Genomic DNA, 16,697 nt, shown 5'->3' with positions numbered 1-16,697 from the left:
TGTTAAGCCAGAGGGTGCTTGAGACCACCCCAGTTTGATATGAATTGCAATGACTAGGTCACAGCTGCCTTTTAATTTAAAAAATTTAAAGTAATATAGACACATGATAAAAAATGGAAAGACTACAGAGTGGCCTAAAGGGAAAAGTAACTGGTTCCATCCCCTCTTTTACTCTCATTTCCCCAAAATAACTACTCCAAACAATTTCTCTGGTACACTAAAGAAATGTCGCCAGAAAGGAACACAGCCTTGCCAACACTTTGATTTCAGTGCTGCGAGACCTGCTGGACCCCTGGCTTCTGACCTCCAGAACTGCAAGATAACAGATTTTTATTGTTTTAAGTCACTAAGAACATGGCAATTTTTGGAGGGCAAAAATAGGAACTAACACAAACTATTTGAAAAGTACACATATTTTACCGATGAATGTTATTTCTATAAATTTACCGAGGCAGTGATTGAAAAAACCACATTGTATGTACATGAATATTCACCAAAGCATCAAACAGGAAAATGGTAAAAAGTATAAATGTTTAACAGGAAATCATTTAAAGAAACTACAGTACATTCATGTAAAAGAATAGAATATAACTATTAAAAATTATACAGGCCTATATATATACTGAATGAAAAGATGTCCAACAGAGTATGGTCATAAAATTTTAAGATCCTATTTTGGTCTTAAAATGTTTTTATCTACTTTTTATAGTATATGCCTCTGATACATTATGTAATTTCACTCATAAATATTTCCATATATATCTTAAAAGACTCCGCCCAAAAACATGATGCTATTTTTTATACCCATAAAATCAACAATTTCTTCTCAATACTATGAAATAACCAATCTGTGCTCAATATCCGACACAGAAATTTTTTTTTACGTTTTGCTCAAATCAAGATCCAACTAAGATTCATACATTGGAACTGGTTCGTATGCCTCTGTTTCTAAAAACAAAATTTTTTTTTACTGTTTATTCATTTTTTGAGAGAGAGAGAGAGAGAGAGAGCGAGCAGGGGAGGGGCAGAGAGAGAGGGAGACACAGAATCTGAAGCAGGCTCCAGGCTCTGAGCTGCCAGCACAGGGCCCGACAATGGGCTCAACTCACAAACCCTGAGATCATGAACTGAGCCAAAGTTGGAGGCTTAACCGACTGAGCCACCCAGGCGCCCTGGTTCATGTGCTTCTTAAGCCTCTTTTAAATTACAGGTTCTTGCTCCCTCCTCCACTTTTCTTCCTTAATTTGTTGAAGGACACAAACAAGCCTTTTATCATGTAGTTTCCTAATTTTTGTATCATTTACCATGCTCCCTTGCCTCCTATATTTTCTCAATACTGGCACTTAATAAGTATTAATCAGATTCACATTTGATTATCTGACCAAAAAAACTTTGTAGGTGGTGTTGCATTCTCCATCAAAAGATACCAAACATCCTGGCAGGAGGGGAGGAGGGGGCTGTATCTGTAGATAAAATAATTTTCAGTGTATTAAGTATTTATGAACAATCTTTGGTTTTAGAAAATTGAATTTAATTAAGATTTTTTCAATTTGCATATATTTAACAAGTAGGAAGTATCATATCTTATTTACCTCTATGTTGAGAAATAGCAGAAATGTTATCACAGGAGAATATTTTACTCATTTCCTTAATATTTAGCTTACCTCACCCCGAAAGCCATAGGTAGAAATACTAGCTAAATCCTCAAAGGACTGCAGTTTACTTGTAGTGAACCTCTCACACACAATATCCAGATCTTCTTTCTAGAAGATACCAAAAAATAAGTAAATAATTACGTTACTCATTTTTCCAAATCCTGAATTTCCCTTTTCTTGACTGAATCCAAGAAGCAACCCCTCTTATGAGAAGAGTATTAAAATGAGCAGTAACTTTGTCACTTGGCATCCAGAGTGCTACACTGTCCCAGGGTCCCTTCTCATTCACTGGTTACATTTCTCATTTGCATTCACTGGTTCCTTCTCGCCTCCGACAGCGGAGTAACCCAGGACTCCATCCTTGGACCTCTCTGCTGTCTGCACTCACTCTCTTGATGAGTTCTCCCAGTCTCATGGATTTTATAAAAATCATTATTATGAGAAAACTTTATTAAAAATCTACAGAACATTTAATTACAGTAAAATACACATAACAAAAGTTGCCATTTTAACCATATTTTTTTGAGGGGGGGGTAACATGCACATGGGAGGAGCAGAGGGAGGATCCCAAGCAGGCTTCATGCTGTCAGCACAGAGCCTGACACGGGGCTCAAACCCACGATCCCTGAGATTTTGACCTGACCTAAAACCAAGGGTTGGATGCTTAACGACTGAGCCACCCAGGTGCCCATTTTAACCATTCTTAAAAAATTTTTGTAATTGTTTTTATTTATTTTTGATTGGGGGAGGGGGGGAAGGCAGAGAGAGAGGGCGACAGAATCCAAAGCAGACTCCAGGCTCTGAGCTGTCAGTGCAGAGCCAGACATGGGGCTTGAACTCACAAACCATGACCCGAGCCGAAGTCGGAAAACCGACTGAGCCACCCAGGCACCCCGGCCATTTTAACCATTTTTACGTGTACAGTTCTGTGGCCTTGAGTACATTCGCACTGTTGTGCAACCACCCTCCATCCTCCCAAACTAAAACTCTATCCCCGCTAAACACTTCCTCTCCACCCACGCCTCCCAAGTCCCAGGCAACCACCATTCTACTGTCTATGAATGGGACTACTCTAGGAACCTCCTACAAGAGGAATCTTACAACATCTGTCCTTTTGTGACTGGCTTATTTCACTTGACATGTCGTCAAGGTTCATGCATGTTGCAGCACGTGTTTGAATTTCAATCCTTTGTAAGGCTGAATGATATTCCATTATATGTACACACCACATTTTTAAATCCACTCATCTGTGGATACTTGGGTAGCTCCTACCTTTGGGCTCCTGTGAATACGCTATGAACATGGGGGTACAAATCTCTCCAAGACCTTGCTTTCAATTCTTTGGAGTATATACCCACAAATTCTATTGAATCATATGGTAAGTCTGTTTAATTTTTTTCAGGGATCACCATACTATTTTCCACAGTGGCTACACTATGTTACATTCCCACCAGCAAATGCACAAGAGTTCTAATTTCTCTATATCCTTTATAACACTTGTTATCTTATCGTTTTTATAATAGCCATCCTAATGGGTGTCAAATGGTATGTTATTACTGCTTTTATTTGTATTTCTCTAATGGCTTGGGGCATTCAGCACCTTTTCTTGGGAGACTCATAGTTTCTAATACCATCAAACTGCAATACACTACATTTTCATCTCCAGCTGTTAAACCTCTACTCTACCCTCCAGACCCACACACTTATTCAACTAACAGCCATCTTAAGTTTAACATGCTCCCAAATGAATTTGTGATCTTCCCCCAAATGTTTCTTCCATAGGCTTTCCCATCAGTAAATAGCAACTCTTTTTTCCATTTGCACAGGCCAAAACCTTGAAATCATTCCTTTTTTTTTAGTTTTTATTTGTATTTATTTCGGGGGTTGCAGAGAGAGAGAGAGAGAGAGAGAGAGAGAGAGAGAGCAAGTCCCAAGCAGGCTCCATGCTGTCAGCACAGAGTCTGATGCGAGACTCAAACCCATGAACTATGAGATCATGACTTGAGCCGAAGTCAAGAGCTGGGCACTTAACCGACTGGGCCACCCAGGTGCCCCAAACCCTGAACCTTGGCTTCTCTTTCTCTTATACCATACATCGGCAAATTCTGAGAGCTCTGTCTTCATAATCAATGCGGAATCTCACTGCAACCAAATTGGTCCAAGGCACGGTCACCACTCTCCTGGACTGCTCCAAAAGCCCTCTCACTGCCTCTGTCCTGTCCTGCTACTGTCTATCTTCCATATTCTAGACAAATGGGTTCTTACAAAACTCCAAACCATGTCACCTCTTTGCTCAAAACCATTTGATAGTATCCCACCTTGATCAGAGTAAAAGCCAAAGATGTTACACAATGGCCCACAAGGTCCTACATGATCAGCCTTCTTATCTTTCAGATCTCATCTCCTGTCATTCTTTTTTTTTTTTAAGTTTTTTTAATGTGTATTTATTTTTGAAAGAGAGAGACAGAAACAGAGTGCAAGCAGGGGAGGGGCAAAGAGAGAGGGAGACACAGAATCCGAAGCAGGCTCCAGGCTCCGAGCTGTCAGCACAGAGCCCGATGCGGGGCTCAAACTCACGAACCATGAGATCATGACCCGAGCCCAAGTCGGTCGCTTAACCGACTGAGCCACCCAAGTGCCCCTCATTTCCTGTTATTCTTCAACTCCCTCACCCTGTCAGAGACACACGGGCCTCCTTGCTGGTGCTTAAACAAGTCCAGCATGCTTCCATTTTGTGGTCTTTGCATGTTCTCTCTGCCCAGAACATTCATCCTTTAAACAGCCTCATGACTCTCTCCTGGACCATTTTCCTGAATAAGTGTCCAGCTTGGAATAGGCACTCAAAATATATTTATCATGGGTATTGAAAATCTCAGTTAAAAATCTCATATGCAAAGTTGAGTTTCCCCAACAAGGAAAGGCTCTGCCACTTCCTGCAGATGGACCCCACAAAGCACGCGCACAGCCCCCTCCTCTGAGGTTTTACCTACCCGGATCCCAGTGCCATTGTCTTGGATCTGAATCAACTTGAGGCCTCCCTCTTTAACAACCACTTGGATGCTGGTGGCTTTTGCATCTAAGCTGGCAAATCAAACAGAAAAAAAAAAGTTATTACTCTGCCCTATTCTAATGCACCTATTTCAATCAGACAAGGTATGAGAATAAATTCCAGATAAACGCCAGACTGTCTGAGTGATGTGTTTTTCCTTTGTTTTACAGGCTCCATGACTACACTGTAAAGAGTTTACATGCTGTGTGAGAGAGGGAGAAGAGAGAGGGGGGGCAGGGGGCAAGCATCATTTCCATTAGGACATGCAGCACCATTTCTGGTCCTCTGGGAAAGAAAGTGAAGTTAAAAGTAGGATCCACATGCCTGTTTACCACATGCCTGTTTCTTACCTTCTTCTCAACTAATTTTGCCACTTATCTCTTCCACTTAAAAAATTTTTTTTTTTAACGTTTACTTATTTTTGAGACAGAGAGAGGCAGAGCATGAACGGGGGAGGGTCAGAGAGAGAGGGAGACACAGAATCGGAAGCAGGCTCCAGGCTCTGGGCCATCATTACCCCAGAGCCCGACGCGGGGCTCGAACTCACGGACCGTGAGATCGTGACCTGAGCTGAAGTCAGACGCTTAACCAACTGAGCCAGCCACCCAGGCGCCCCTATCTCTTCCACTTTATTCAGCCTTGGGTTCCCGAGGGCCCCTAATTAAATGTCATTAAAAAAAAATCTATGCAGGGACGCCTGGGTGGCTCAGTTGGTTAAGCAACCGACTTTGGCTCAGGTCATGATCTCGCAGTTTGTGAGTTCGAGCCCCGCATCAGGCTCTGTGCTGACAGCTCAGAGCCTGGAGCCTATTTCAGATTCTGTGTTTCCCCCTCTCTCTACCCCTCTCCTGCTCACACTCTGTGTCTCTCTGTCTCTCAATAATAAATAAATGTTAAAGAAAAAAAATTAAAAATATATATATATTATGTGTTTTTATGCTAATACCCTTTTAAGAAAACACATTTTGTTGGGGAAAAGAAAAAAAAAATGGCAATACAGAAAGTTCTTTGGGAAGCCAGTAAATCTTTGGTACTTCCGAAGCGTAGCCAACAATCACAAAGAGCGCCAGCGACAGAAAAGGAATTCAGTCCGCGGCTGCACGAGAAAGAAGGGTAATCTCGCACAGAAAATTCTTTTTTCAAAAATAGTAAGTTACTTAAATATCAAAGACCTTTCTCAGGAGCGCCTGAATTGACGTGGTATTAGCCATCTCGACTTCCATATTAAAAAAGAACACGACTGGGCTCCAAACAAAAGCCCTGCTCACAGGACTGATTATTAACCATTAGCTAATATATTGGGTTTGGTTGTGCAGTTTGTGGCCTTCGGATAAGAGGCCCACGTCGTTCCGTCAGTGAATATTGCAACACTGCAGAGACAAAAGGCGGCGTCACGTTAGGTGGAAGGAGAAAGTTGCCAGCCTCCCTGCTCCATCTTTTGTCTGCCTCCCAGCTCTGTCCCTTTCCCTCCTTTCTGCACGGTTTTTAGTCCCACGACCCCGAACGGCTGTCTTCCGTTTTCCCAATAACTCCCCTCACAAACCTACCGTTCTTTGCAGGCTCATTTTGTTCCTTTACTGTACGGATCTTATTAACATCAATTGATTTCAACACGCAGGTCACGTTTAGGTACCCCACGAGCGAGCCTTTTTGGAAGTTTATAGTTTACCCCCACCTTTCCTTCCAGGTTTCTAACTTCTTCCTTCCACAATGCGAAGGAAATTCCGAAACGTCAGAATCCTCGGGATACCCCGTTAACACCAGGTTGTCTTTGATATGCTCCCCCACGGAGAGGTAAAGGGGAGGAAAACACTAAGTTGGGTCACTAACTCGGCAGTAGGGATATCACAAGTTAAACCCAGGCAGTGTCCATCGGCCTGTCCGAAAACCTCGACAATTTATTTGGAATAAAATTCAAAATGAACTGCACCCTGGACTGATTATTTTTGGAGCAAACATTACACGCATAACACGGTACTCTCTGGAGCGTGAAGCGGGCTCCCCCTTCTGAAAATGTTTATGCATTTAAAATCTTGCACCTTCTGTATATAGAATATAAAAAGTCTTTCCCTCAACTAACGGCGCCATTAAAATACTATGTCGCCGCCGCTCGCGCCCCCAACAGCTCTACAGAAGTCTCGCGAGAGCTCTCAAGAACTCGCGGTACCCGGGAATTGAGGAGCAGGACACCCAGACCTCGGGCGCTGTGGGCGTGCGCCGTGCACGCCTCCGCCCACCGCAGGGAGGCGGGTCCGCGCCATCCCGAAGAACGGCCCGTTGAGTCGTAGCTTATAAGGAAGCCCGGCTCCACTCCCTCCCTACCAGTTCTCAATCATCTCCTTGATGGCGTTGGCCGGCCGCTGGATGACTTCCCCTGCCGCGATGCGGTTCACCACTGTTTCGTCCAGCCGCCGAATAACCCCCGCTACGAGCGACATTTTGGCGCCACAGGAGCCCAAGACACGTCGAGATGCTCACCGGAAGTACCTTCGGCCAATCACCTCAGGGCTCCGTGCTGACGTCTTTCCATCAACTCTGTCTACGCTGCCCTGCCAGACCTTCCCGCGGCAGCGGCTTCAGAGCGAGGGAGCCGTTGATTGGGCAGCTGGGATGCCAGTCAAATTTCTTAAGTCCCCCGGTGCCCGGCTCACTTGGTCCCTCCCTATAGCCCTTCAGTCCACTGGCTAGAAGGGTATGCGCCTGCGCACTGTCCACTCTCCCATTGGCTCATTCCTGGGCTAGGGAATACGAAATCTCCAGCCAATAGGAGTGCAGGTGCCGTAGCCGGAGGTTGGTGTCCCCCTGCTGGGGTGATCTGGCGCAGAGCGGAGGAGGTGCTTGCTCCTGCTCCTGCTCCCGCTCCTCCCCTCTCCTTGCGGCCTCCCGGAGGTCGACCCTCTTCTTGCGGCCTGCAGTAGGATGTTTATGACGCCTAAGAGGAGCAAAATGGAAGTCGACGAGTCTCGGGTTTTCCGGGCCGAGTGGACCCAGCGTTACTTGGTGGTGGAGCCTCCGGAGGGCGAAGGGGCCCTGTGCCTGGTCTGTCGCCGCCTCGTCGTAGCCACCCGCGAACGCGACGTCAGGCGCCACTACGAGGCCGAGCACGACTACTACGAGCGGTATGTGGCGGAGGGCGAGCGCGCGGCCCTGGTGGAGCGTCTGCAGCAGGGCGACTTGCCCGTGGTCACCCCGCTCACTCCCGAGGAGAGAGCCGCCCGTGCAGGCCTCGGGCTCGCCCGCCTCTTGGCCTTGAAGGGTCGCGGCTGGGGTGAGGGGGACTTTGTGTACCAGTGCATGGAGGTGATGCTGAGGGATGTGCTGCCCGAACACGTAAGCGCCCTGGATGGCGTTGATTTATCGCCAGAGGTCACGCGGCAGAGGGTCCTCAACATTAACAAGAATCTACGCAGTCAGCTTTTTAACCGAGCCAAGGACTTTAAAGCCTATTCCCTTGCCTTGGACGACCAGGCCTTTGTGGCCTATGAGAACTACCTCCTGGTCTTTGTCCGTGGCGTGGGCCAGGACTTGGAGGTACAAGAAGAGCTTCTGACCATCATCAACCTGACTCGTCACTTCAGTGTTGGGGCCCTTATGGCGGCAATCCTCGAGGCCCTGCAGACGGCAGGGCTTAGCTTGCAGCGAATGGTTGGACTCACCACGACCCACACGCTGAGGATGATTGGTGAGAACTCAGGACTAGTGTCATACATGAGGGAAAAGGCTGTAAGCCCCAACTGTTGGAATGTTATCCATTATTCAGGATTTCTGCACTTGGAACTGTTGAGCTCCTACGACGTAGACGTTAACCAGATCATAAATACTATATCTGAATGGATAGTTTTGATTAAGACCAGAGGCGTTAGGCGCCCCGAATTTCAGGCTCTCCTCACTGAATCTGAATCAGAGCATGGCGAAAGGGTTAACGGACGATGTCTGAACAATTGGCTTAGAAGAGGGAAAACTTTAAAACTGATATTTTCCCTGAGAAAAGAGATAGAAGCCTTCCTGGTTTCGATAGGGGCCACAACGGTCCATTTCACAGACAAGCAGTGGCTTTGTGACTTTGGCTTCTTGGTGGATATCATGGACCATCTTCGAGAACTCAGTGAACTGTTGAGAGTTAGTAAAGTCTTTGCTGCCGCTGCCTTTGACCATATCTGTACCTTTGAAGTTAAGCTGAGTTTACTGCAGAGACACATTGAAGAAAAAAACCTAACACACTTTGCGGCCTTCAGAGAAGTTGTCGATGAGCTTAAACAGCATCTTAAAGAAGAACAAAAAATATTTGATCCCGATAGGTATCAAGTGGTGATCTGTCGCCTGCAAAAAGAATTTGAGAGACATTTCAAGGACCTCAGGTTCATTAAAAAGGACTTGGAACTTTTTGCAAATCCTTTTAATTTTAAGCCTGAATATGCACCTATTTCAGTAAGAGTGGAGCTAACCAAACTTCAGGCAAATACTAACCTTTGGAATGAATACAGAGTCAAAGACCTGGGGCAGTTCTATGCTGGCTTGTCTGCCGAATCTTACCCAATTATCAAAGGGGTTGCCTGTAAGGTGGCATCCTTGTTTGATAGTAATGAAATCTGCGAAAAGGCTTTTTCGTATTTGACTCGAAACCAACACACTTTGAGCCAACCCTTGACAGATGAGCATCTCCACGCCCTGTTTAGGATTGCCACAACTGAAATAGAGCCGCATTGGGATGACCTTGTGAGAGGAAGAAATGAACCCAATCCATAGGCCTTGGTAGTACGACACTGAGACGCTCAGAGTCTGATTCTAAAAGCAAACCTTTGCCTGATTTTTTCAAGTTAACTAATTTGGATTGTGGCAAAGCACCAAGTTTATTCATCCAAATTGATCACGATTCAGATTCTTCTGACAGAGGTGTTTTTGTTTTTGTTTTTGTTTTTGTTTTTTTCATCTCAAGAGGCAGCATGGGACTGACACATGCAAACACCTTTTTTAAAATTTAATTTAATGACAATGTCATTGTCTTTTACTTTTATGATATGATTGTTTCTAAAGAAATTCAGTACTGATAATGCGAGTTGAATTAGAACTCTGTTTTTTCTGGTGTTTTGAAGAAGTTTTAGCTCTTCTTTTGAACAAAGTGTTAAAATTTTGATGCATATGATCTGAAGTTATCAACCCCATAAATGTATGTTTGAGCCAGTTTGCAGAAACTCACATAGCAAGTTCAGAAGTTTCTGAAAAGGAAGAGCGTACATACGGTGGAGGTATTTTGTCTAACTATCGAAGTGTTTGAGACTATTTTTTTTTAAACGTTTTTCTGAGTCCTAAGTAAATATTGACAGATTTCCTCCTCAACTCCCCCCCCTCCCCCCGCAACCAGCCCTAGCAATGATTAGAGGGAAATAATCAAAATTTTAGTCAGAGGAGTAAGAATTATGTTTCAATTGCTGGTTTAGGAGGCTTCCTGCATTTTGGAGATCAGACTAACCAATTATTGGGGATTTCCCCTGAATTTTTCACACTTGGGTGCTGTTTTGTCAGCTTGCCTATTAAAGGACTACGGTAAGTATAGAATCTTAATGGTTGCCCGTTAGTAATTCTTTATTCTACTCCAGATAGAAGTTTGGCCCTGTCAAAAAGGATGAGAGAATAAGATTTTTGCCCTCCAGGATCAGGAGGTGGGAGGTATTTTAGCTTATTATGCATGGGTGTTGACTGCTTCATAAAGAAACCCTGTTAAAAGGAAACCCTTTAGTTTAAAGTGGTAAAGATCTCAGATCGTGTTAGCCGCTGGAAGTGGATTTATTATAGAGTTTAAAACTGTCCCACTCGTTTTGTATTTAAGATAGTGCACAAGTAGAAATATTTAACTTTCAAGAAGCAGCTTTATTAACAGATTGTGGCAATTCCATATTTCTAGTGAGACATCTGCTTTGTGCTAAAACAGTTATTTTCAAACTTATGTTAACCGTGAAAAGAAAATCTTACAGTAAAGCCAAATATACAAAACGATTTAAAGGCAGGACCCAACTTAGAGGTCCTCTCAAGTACAGTTTGCAGACTTGTGCTAAAGTCCTGTCTTAACCTTTGTAACACATTCTATGGTCACTAATCCAGCAAATTCATCGAACCAGGATACAACCAAGAATTTAGAAGGAATTGATGCCTGAGCAATCAAAATCGATGCCATAAAAGCCCAGGAACCAAAATTGTGTCACTGGTTCTCAACCAGAAGCAGTAACCCCTCTTTCCAGGGGTTGTTGGAAAGCATAGGGGACTTTTTTGGTTCCCAGACTCCCTGGGAGGGTTCTGCTGGCATTCCCCCTGCCCCCACAGTGCATAGGACAGCCAGGCACAATGGAGAATTATCCTTCGCAAAGTGCCAGTAGACAGCCCTCCCCCCCCCCATTGTAGATTATTTTATTTTGAGGGACAGGGCAAATTACCGGTAGAAGCAGAATGAAAGGGCAAATCTGGCAAACTGATGATATTTCATAGGAACTAATTCCAACATTCCAGGTTTGGCTGGTAAAGTGCGGTAAAGGCCTTGATAGGTTCTGGTAGCTTGCAATAGCATTTACATGTCAGTGATTTATACTGAACCAGATCAAAGGGCTCTATTCTGTTTAATTAGAGCAGAAAAGCAAGTATTTACAAGCTAGTAATCAAGAATGGTCAAGTTGAGATTTTAGTTAACAGGGAATAAGCTTAAAATATCTGGAAAAACAGCAGTAAAAAAAAAAAAAAAAAAAACCAGCCCCCCCCCCCCCAAAAAAAATCTACCGGTAATTTCCCACTAGTTTATAGTATTCTCTTTCACGGCAAGTGCTTTATTGAAAAAAAATATTTGGAGGACCTGCTTCTGCTTTCCTACCCTGGTTCCTCAAATATTGAAGTCTTGTACATTTTGTGAAGTTCCATTATATATTTTTGCTTAAGGTAATAAAACTAGTTTGCATCATGTAGGTACTGAGTCGGGGGGGGGGAGATATAAACTAAGGATTTAAAATTGACCCTAAATAGTAGAGAATTTGCTATAAACTAGTCTTGTTTGTAAAAAAGAGAAAAGCGTGTATATTACTGTTTCCTGTATTAAGTAATTCTGTAACTGCATGGCAGTCTTTAAAAAAATTTTTTTTTTTTTTTTTACAAAATAGTTGTTACTGGTCCTGTTGTATCAGCGAATATAGTTAAAATAAGTACTATTTTTTAAAAGCCCTATGTCCCTATATATCTCCCATTCCTCCTAGTTTTCTTAAAGGATGTGTCTGTATTCCCGGTCTCCTGTAGTGCCACTCAAACTGCTCTAGCCAGCCAGATCCTTGTCAACATTCTTGCCCTCTCTCACACCACTGACCACTTTTCCTTGAAGTCCTGGTTTACTTTTGCTTCGGGGGTAGATACCATCAGCAGGTATGCTTTCTCAGTCTCCTTCGTGGGTACTCTTTCCCGTCCATGTTTGTGTTCTTGTGATGTTAAAATTTGGTTTTAGAGCTACCGTTTTGTACCTCCCCTTAGCTGCTGTCATCTCTGTTCGCGGCTTCAGTTACCGTTTATGTGCAAATGATTCCTAAATTCCTGTCTCCTTTCCAGGCCTTTCCTAATCCATATATCAAATTGCTAACTTAAGTCTGCTCTGCCGTCTCATGGACACCATGGCATGTCATTGATCTTGCCCCCAAACCTGCTCCTTTTATGTTCCCTCTTTCAGTAGATGGCGCGGCTGCTATCAGTCGTCATAGCCCAAGCCAAAACCTGACCTGCCCGTGACTCTTCATCCATCGCATCCACTCGCGGGAACCTTGGGGTTAAGTCGACTGTCTCTAAAGTTTTTCTCACTTCTCCAGTTCAGGCCATCAGCCTACCTTAATACAGCAACAGCATCCTCGTCAAGTCTCTTTTTCTCTGGTTTCGATCCCTTTTTATGCTGCAGCCAGATCATTCCGAAAGACATAGTTGGTCGTATCTCTCCACTGCTTTCCCCATTATGTAGGATAACATACGACTGATATTCGTCTTTGAGGTCTCAGTTTAAATACCACTTGCTCTAGGAAGCCTTCATAGATGCCCTCTAGACTAAGAGCCTTCGTAGATGCCCTCTAGACTAGGTGCCCCCACTGGACACTCTAAGTACCCTTTTCTCCTAATCATACACTTAGCACACTTTGTTGCTACTTATTGATCACTGCTAGACTGTAAGCTTTACCAGGGCGGGGACTGTGCCTTGCTAGCTGTTCTATATGTAGTGCTTAGCACAATGCCTGGCATTCCAATAAATGTTTGGATGAATAAATACGTGTGTAGTGTTTTATGATCTTTGAAGCCCTTTTGCAGTCTCATTTGACCTTCACCGAGGTCCTCCTGCCTTAGCCCGCTTCTTGGGTAATTGTTATTCACGTATTACAAATTAAATGAAACTAAGTTCTTTGTGACTACAGAGTTGTATTCCCAGAATTTAGCTCAGTGCTTGGCATGCGGCTCAAATATTTACTATGTGAGTGTTGTTGAGGAAACAAACTTAAATTGCAGTTTGCCCTAGGAAACAAGAAGTGAGGCCAGATTTCAGACGCAGGTATACTCACATAAATCTATGGAATATTGAGTCTTTACCTCCTTTATTTAGAAGTATTATTAGTTTACTATTTTTAGTTTTCAAAGGTAGACTTCAGAGGAACCTAGATGAAAAAGATTGGGCAACCATTTAGTGAACTAAAACAATACTTGGGTAATTAAAAAGTTCTACTCGGTATCAGAAGAAGATAGTGCTGCTTAAAATATCCTTTCTCCTTTTATAATGTGTCAATCGTAGAAGAAAATGACATACTATTTACTACTTTCCTTTACAGATGATTTCTGGCTCTTCTGGGATTTAAAAGTAAGTAAATTTAATAGAATTTTAGAGGAATGACTCGGTATTTCTGGTCACTAGGTATCCAGTTCTCTTGCTTTCTTGCCTGCGGAATGTCCTCATCACTTCTCCAAGGGAGGTGACCCAAGAGGGACATCTAGTCAAGGTGTACTTAGATTTACTCCTTTTCTTTGCTTTCTTGTTCATGTGCCTCTGAACTTAATTTCTGGGTAACTGGGGCTTTTGGGATTCGTGGAAGAACTATAACCATGGCCTGTTTCCTTGAGTCATTTTAATTTAAGGGATTAACCAGTGTTCACTTAGTTGGACTTTTAGCCTGTGGCACATTAACTCATCCAGAGGCCTTAACGGTAGGTGTGATGGTCATCCGGTGATCCTCGCTGCAAAACTGGGTTTTCATGGGTTTCTTTAATCTTCTGGATTAAACAATTTCTCGTTTTTATCTTTTTGTAATTGAGCAGTAGCCTCATCCTACCCAATAAGTACTTCAACTTGTGAACTCTACCCCTTTCATTTCTGCTTGCAATTTGATGAATTCTGAGTTCATCTCTTTCTTGTACATTTTGTCAAATGCAGCCAACAACAACCATAAAACATTTTGTTTTCTTTCTTTTTCTCCCCCCTTTAATAAAGAGTCTGTGCCTTCCATGCTTTCCCAAGAGACAATTTGACCACTCCACAACGTGAATTGCCCCTACGTAAGTTATTTCTCCCATCCTCCAGTAGCAATTTCCTGAATGCCTCCCAACTAAGCCAGCGTGTAGTACGTTAAGGTTTTTAAAAAATGGAGTCACTTTCTGTATCAGGATGGGTAAGGTTGTCCTACAGTAACGACCACAGAATCTCAATGCCTCGCGTAACTTTTTTTCTTGCAACTTGTCTAGGGACTTTGCTCTAGGTCAGGGGTCAACAAACTACAGCCCACAGGCAAAATCCGTCCTGTTGCCTGCTGCTGTAAATACAGTTTTACTGGAAGACAGCCTTGCCCATTTACCTATGTCTGTGGCTGCTTTTGCTCTACCATGGCAGAATTGAATAGCTGTGACAAAGTGCATAGTCCACTGAGCCTAAAATATTTACTGTGTGACCCCACAGAAAACGCTCACTGATCCCTGCTCTGAGTCGCTGAGACTCAGGTTGACCAGGCAGATACCATCTAGGGTGTGGCTGTTCATTTTGGGAAATGAGAAGAATACAGCAAATCACTTACAGGCCCTTAAAGCACTGTCATTGACCAAAACAAATCCCATGGCCACACCAGAGTTCGAGGAATAGTGTTAAGTCTTCCACGTGCCTCAAAGGAAAACCAGAAATATTTGGAAGACAACACTAGATTAACACATGGTTATGTCTCCATTTATATAATTTCTTTAGAAACCTTTTTTAGTGAGGTAAAACATCCAGTAAAGTGTGTAAATGTTGAGTGTATGCCTCAGTGGATTTTTATATATACCCTTGAACCCATCACCCAGATCAAGATAGTGAACATTTCTAGCACCCCAGCAAATGCCCTTGTGTCCCTCCCGCACACAGATAAACACTACTCTGACCTTGATCACCATAGATTACTTTTGTCTTTTTAAAGCTTCATGTAAATGTAACAATTATATGTACTCTTGTGTCTTTTGTTCAGTACTGTGTGACTCATCCATGTTGCATGTAGCAGCATTTTTTACTTACGTGCAGTATTCCATTGTACGACTACCGCAATTTAAAATTCCATTCTACTGTTGATGGAAATTTTGGTTGTTTCCAGTTTGTGGTTATTATGAATAAAGTCGCTAGAAACATTTTCGTATCTGTCTTTCAGTGATCGTGTGCACCCATTTCTCTTGGTATATTACTCCCTGCTTCCATACTTATCTGTAATTACGCATATAGCAACCAGAGTGATCCCTACTGTAAAATATAAATCAGACCATGCCATTCCTCTGCTCAAAATCCTCCAATGGCTTAGTATTATAATTACAGTAAAATCCAAGGTCTTTATCACAGTCTACAAAGCTTTGCATGATCTGCCCCCACACGTACCCTTTTGCTTCCTACCCTGTTTTCCGTCGTATCCTCAATCCCTTTACCTTTCCCCAGTCACTCTGCTCTGTACTGGACACTGCCTTTTGAGTTGGGGAATCCAGATACATGATTCGACCCTGTCCTTAAAGTGGCTGTGATCTACATGGATAATTTTAACAAGCCGTAACTCTGGTGTGTGTCAACCAATTACTACTTCTGTAGGGAGTAAGAGGCAAATTTGCCCTATGATTAAACTGTTAGTGTAAAATAATTCACAATTATAAAAGTGTAAAATAAGTTACAATCCCTGTAAGGGATTTAGAGAGTAAGATTAAAATGTAAAAGTTCCCCGATAAGGTTAAGTAATGTGTACTTCTACTGATTATGAATGAGAGTTCACCAACTTTACTCTTATATTTTACTATTTACATGTTCACTTCCATGAGGCATAGGAGGGAGCTGGGGGTGGAGGAGGTGAGAAGATGCTGGAATAAATAAAGAAGTGCTGATACTAAGCACAGTCCACAATCCACAATCGCACAGTCATGGCAGAGGGCCTCCTACTCATGGTACCATTATTGGTACATTATGGATTATTATAAAATAACAAAATCGACTTAAGGTCTTTCCACATATTTTTACTTTATTGATACATAGTTGAAGTACAATAAACTGCACAGTTTAAAGTATAAAACGTGATTGGTTTTGACATAAATGCATAAAAGTCACCGCAATCAAGATAATGAACACTTCATCACCCCACAAAGTTTGCGGGTTTTGACTACTGGGGAGGGAAATACACTCCAATTTAAGTGGGGATGGGGGAAAAGAACTTTTTGAAAGAATATGAGCTTCTCTCAGAACCCTTTATTGTTGACTTGCCTCTCTGCACTTTCTTACCACTTTTGCCAGCCAGGATTTGTACATCTTCCTGGCTATTTCACCACCCCACTCCAGGGCCACCGGCCACGGACCCAGTCTCCTGATACGTCAATTCAACATTCCAGGGCACGAACCGTGGCAGTGCTGTCTGGTGGTCTTTTCCCTGAGGCCAGGTGCATATACCTGGAGTGGAGTGGTGGCTACGAAGGGAAGGGTCCCCTACCGTATTTGGTGGGGCTTTCTGATT

At 43.1% G+C, this 16,697-nt stretch overlaps 2 protein-coding genes across 3 annotated transcripts in view; one reads left to right on the top strand and one right to left on the bottom strand.

Annotated features, from left to right (window-relative positions):
* MLH1 (mutL homolog 1) overlaps positions 1-7,172 on the bottom strand; it is a 48,821-nt gene extending 41,649 nt beyond the window's left edge. For both annotated transcript variants that reach the window (XR_006965737.1, XM_047099945.1), the window contains exons 1-3: positions 7,027-7,172; positions 4,646-4,736; positions 1,665-1,763 (exon numbers count right to left, since the gene is read on the bottom strand). Coding sequence is in view for 1 of the 2 variants with exons in the window: in XM_047099945.1 (XP_046955901.1) it covers positions 1,665-1,763; positions 4,646-4,736; positions 7,027-7,142 (306 nt within the window). In the remaining variant the exon portion in view is untranslated. The remainder of the gene's footprint in view (positions 1-1,664; positions 1,764-4,645; positions 4,737-7,026) is intronic.
* A 325-nt stretch (positions 7,173-7,497) lies between these two features.
* EPM2AIP1 (EPM2A interacting protein 1) lies at positions 7,498-15,099 on the top strand. The gene has a single exon (XM_047099367.1). It carries the CDS (start codon positions 7,624-7,626, stop codon positions 9,448-9,450), a length of 1,827 nt encoding a protein of 608 aa, XP_046955323.1. The 5' UTR covers positions 7,498-7,623; the 3' UTR covers positions 9,451-15,099.
* Positions 15,100-16,697: the final 1,598 nt, after the last annotated feature.

Source organism: Lynx rufus, unplaced genomic scaffold (genome assembly GCF_022079265.1).
Source record: "Lynx rufus isolate CCGP_SWC_20201006 ecotype Redwood Valley unplaced genomic scaffold, mLynRuf1.p SCAF_5, whole genome shotgun sequence".
Lineage (NCBI taxonomy): Eukaryota > Metazoa > Chordata > Mammalia > Carnivora > Felidae > Lynx > Lynx rufus.
The sequence above is the reverse complement of the archived record's forward strand: the minus strand, read 5'-3'. Positions and strand labels throughout refer to the sequence as shown.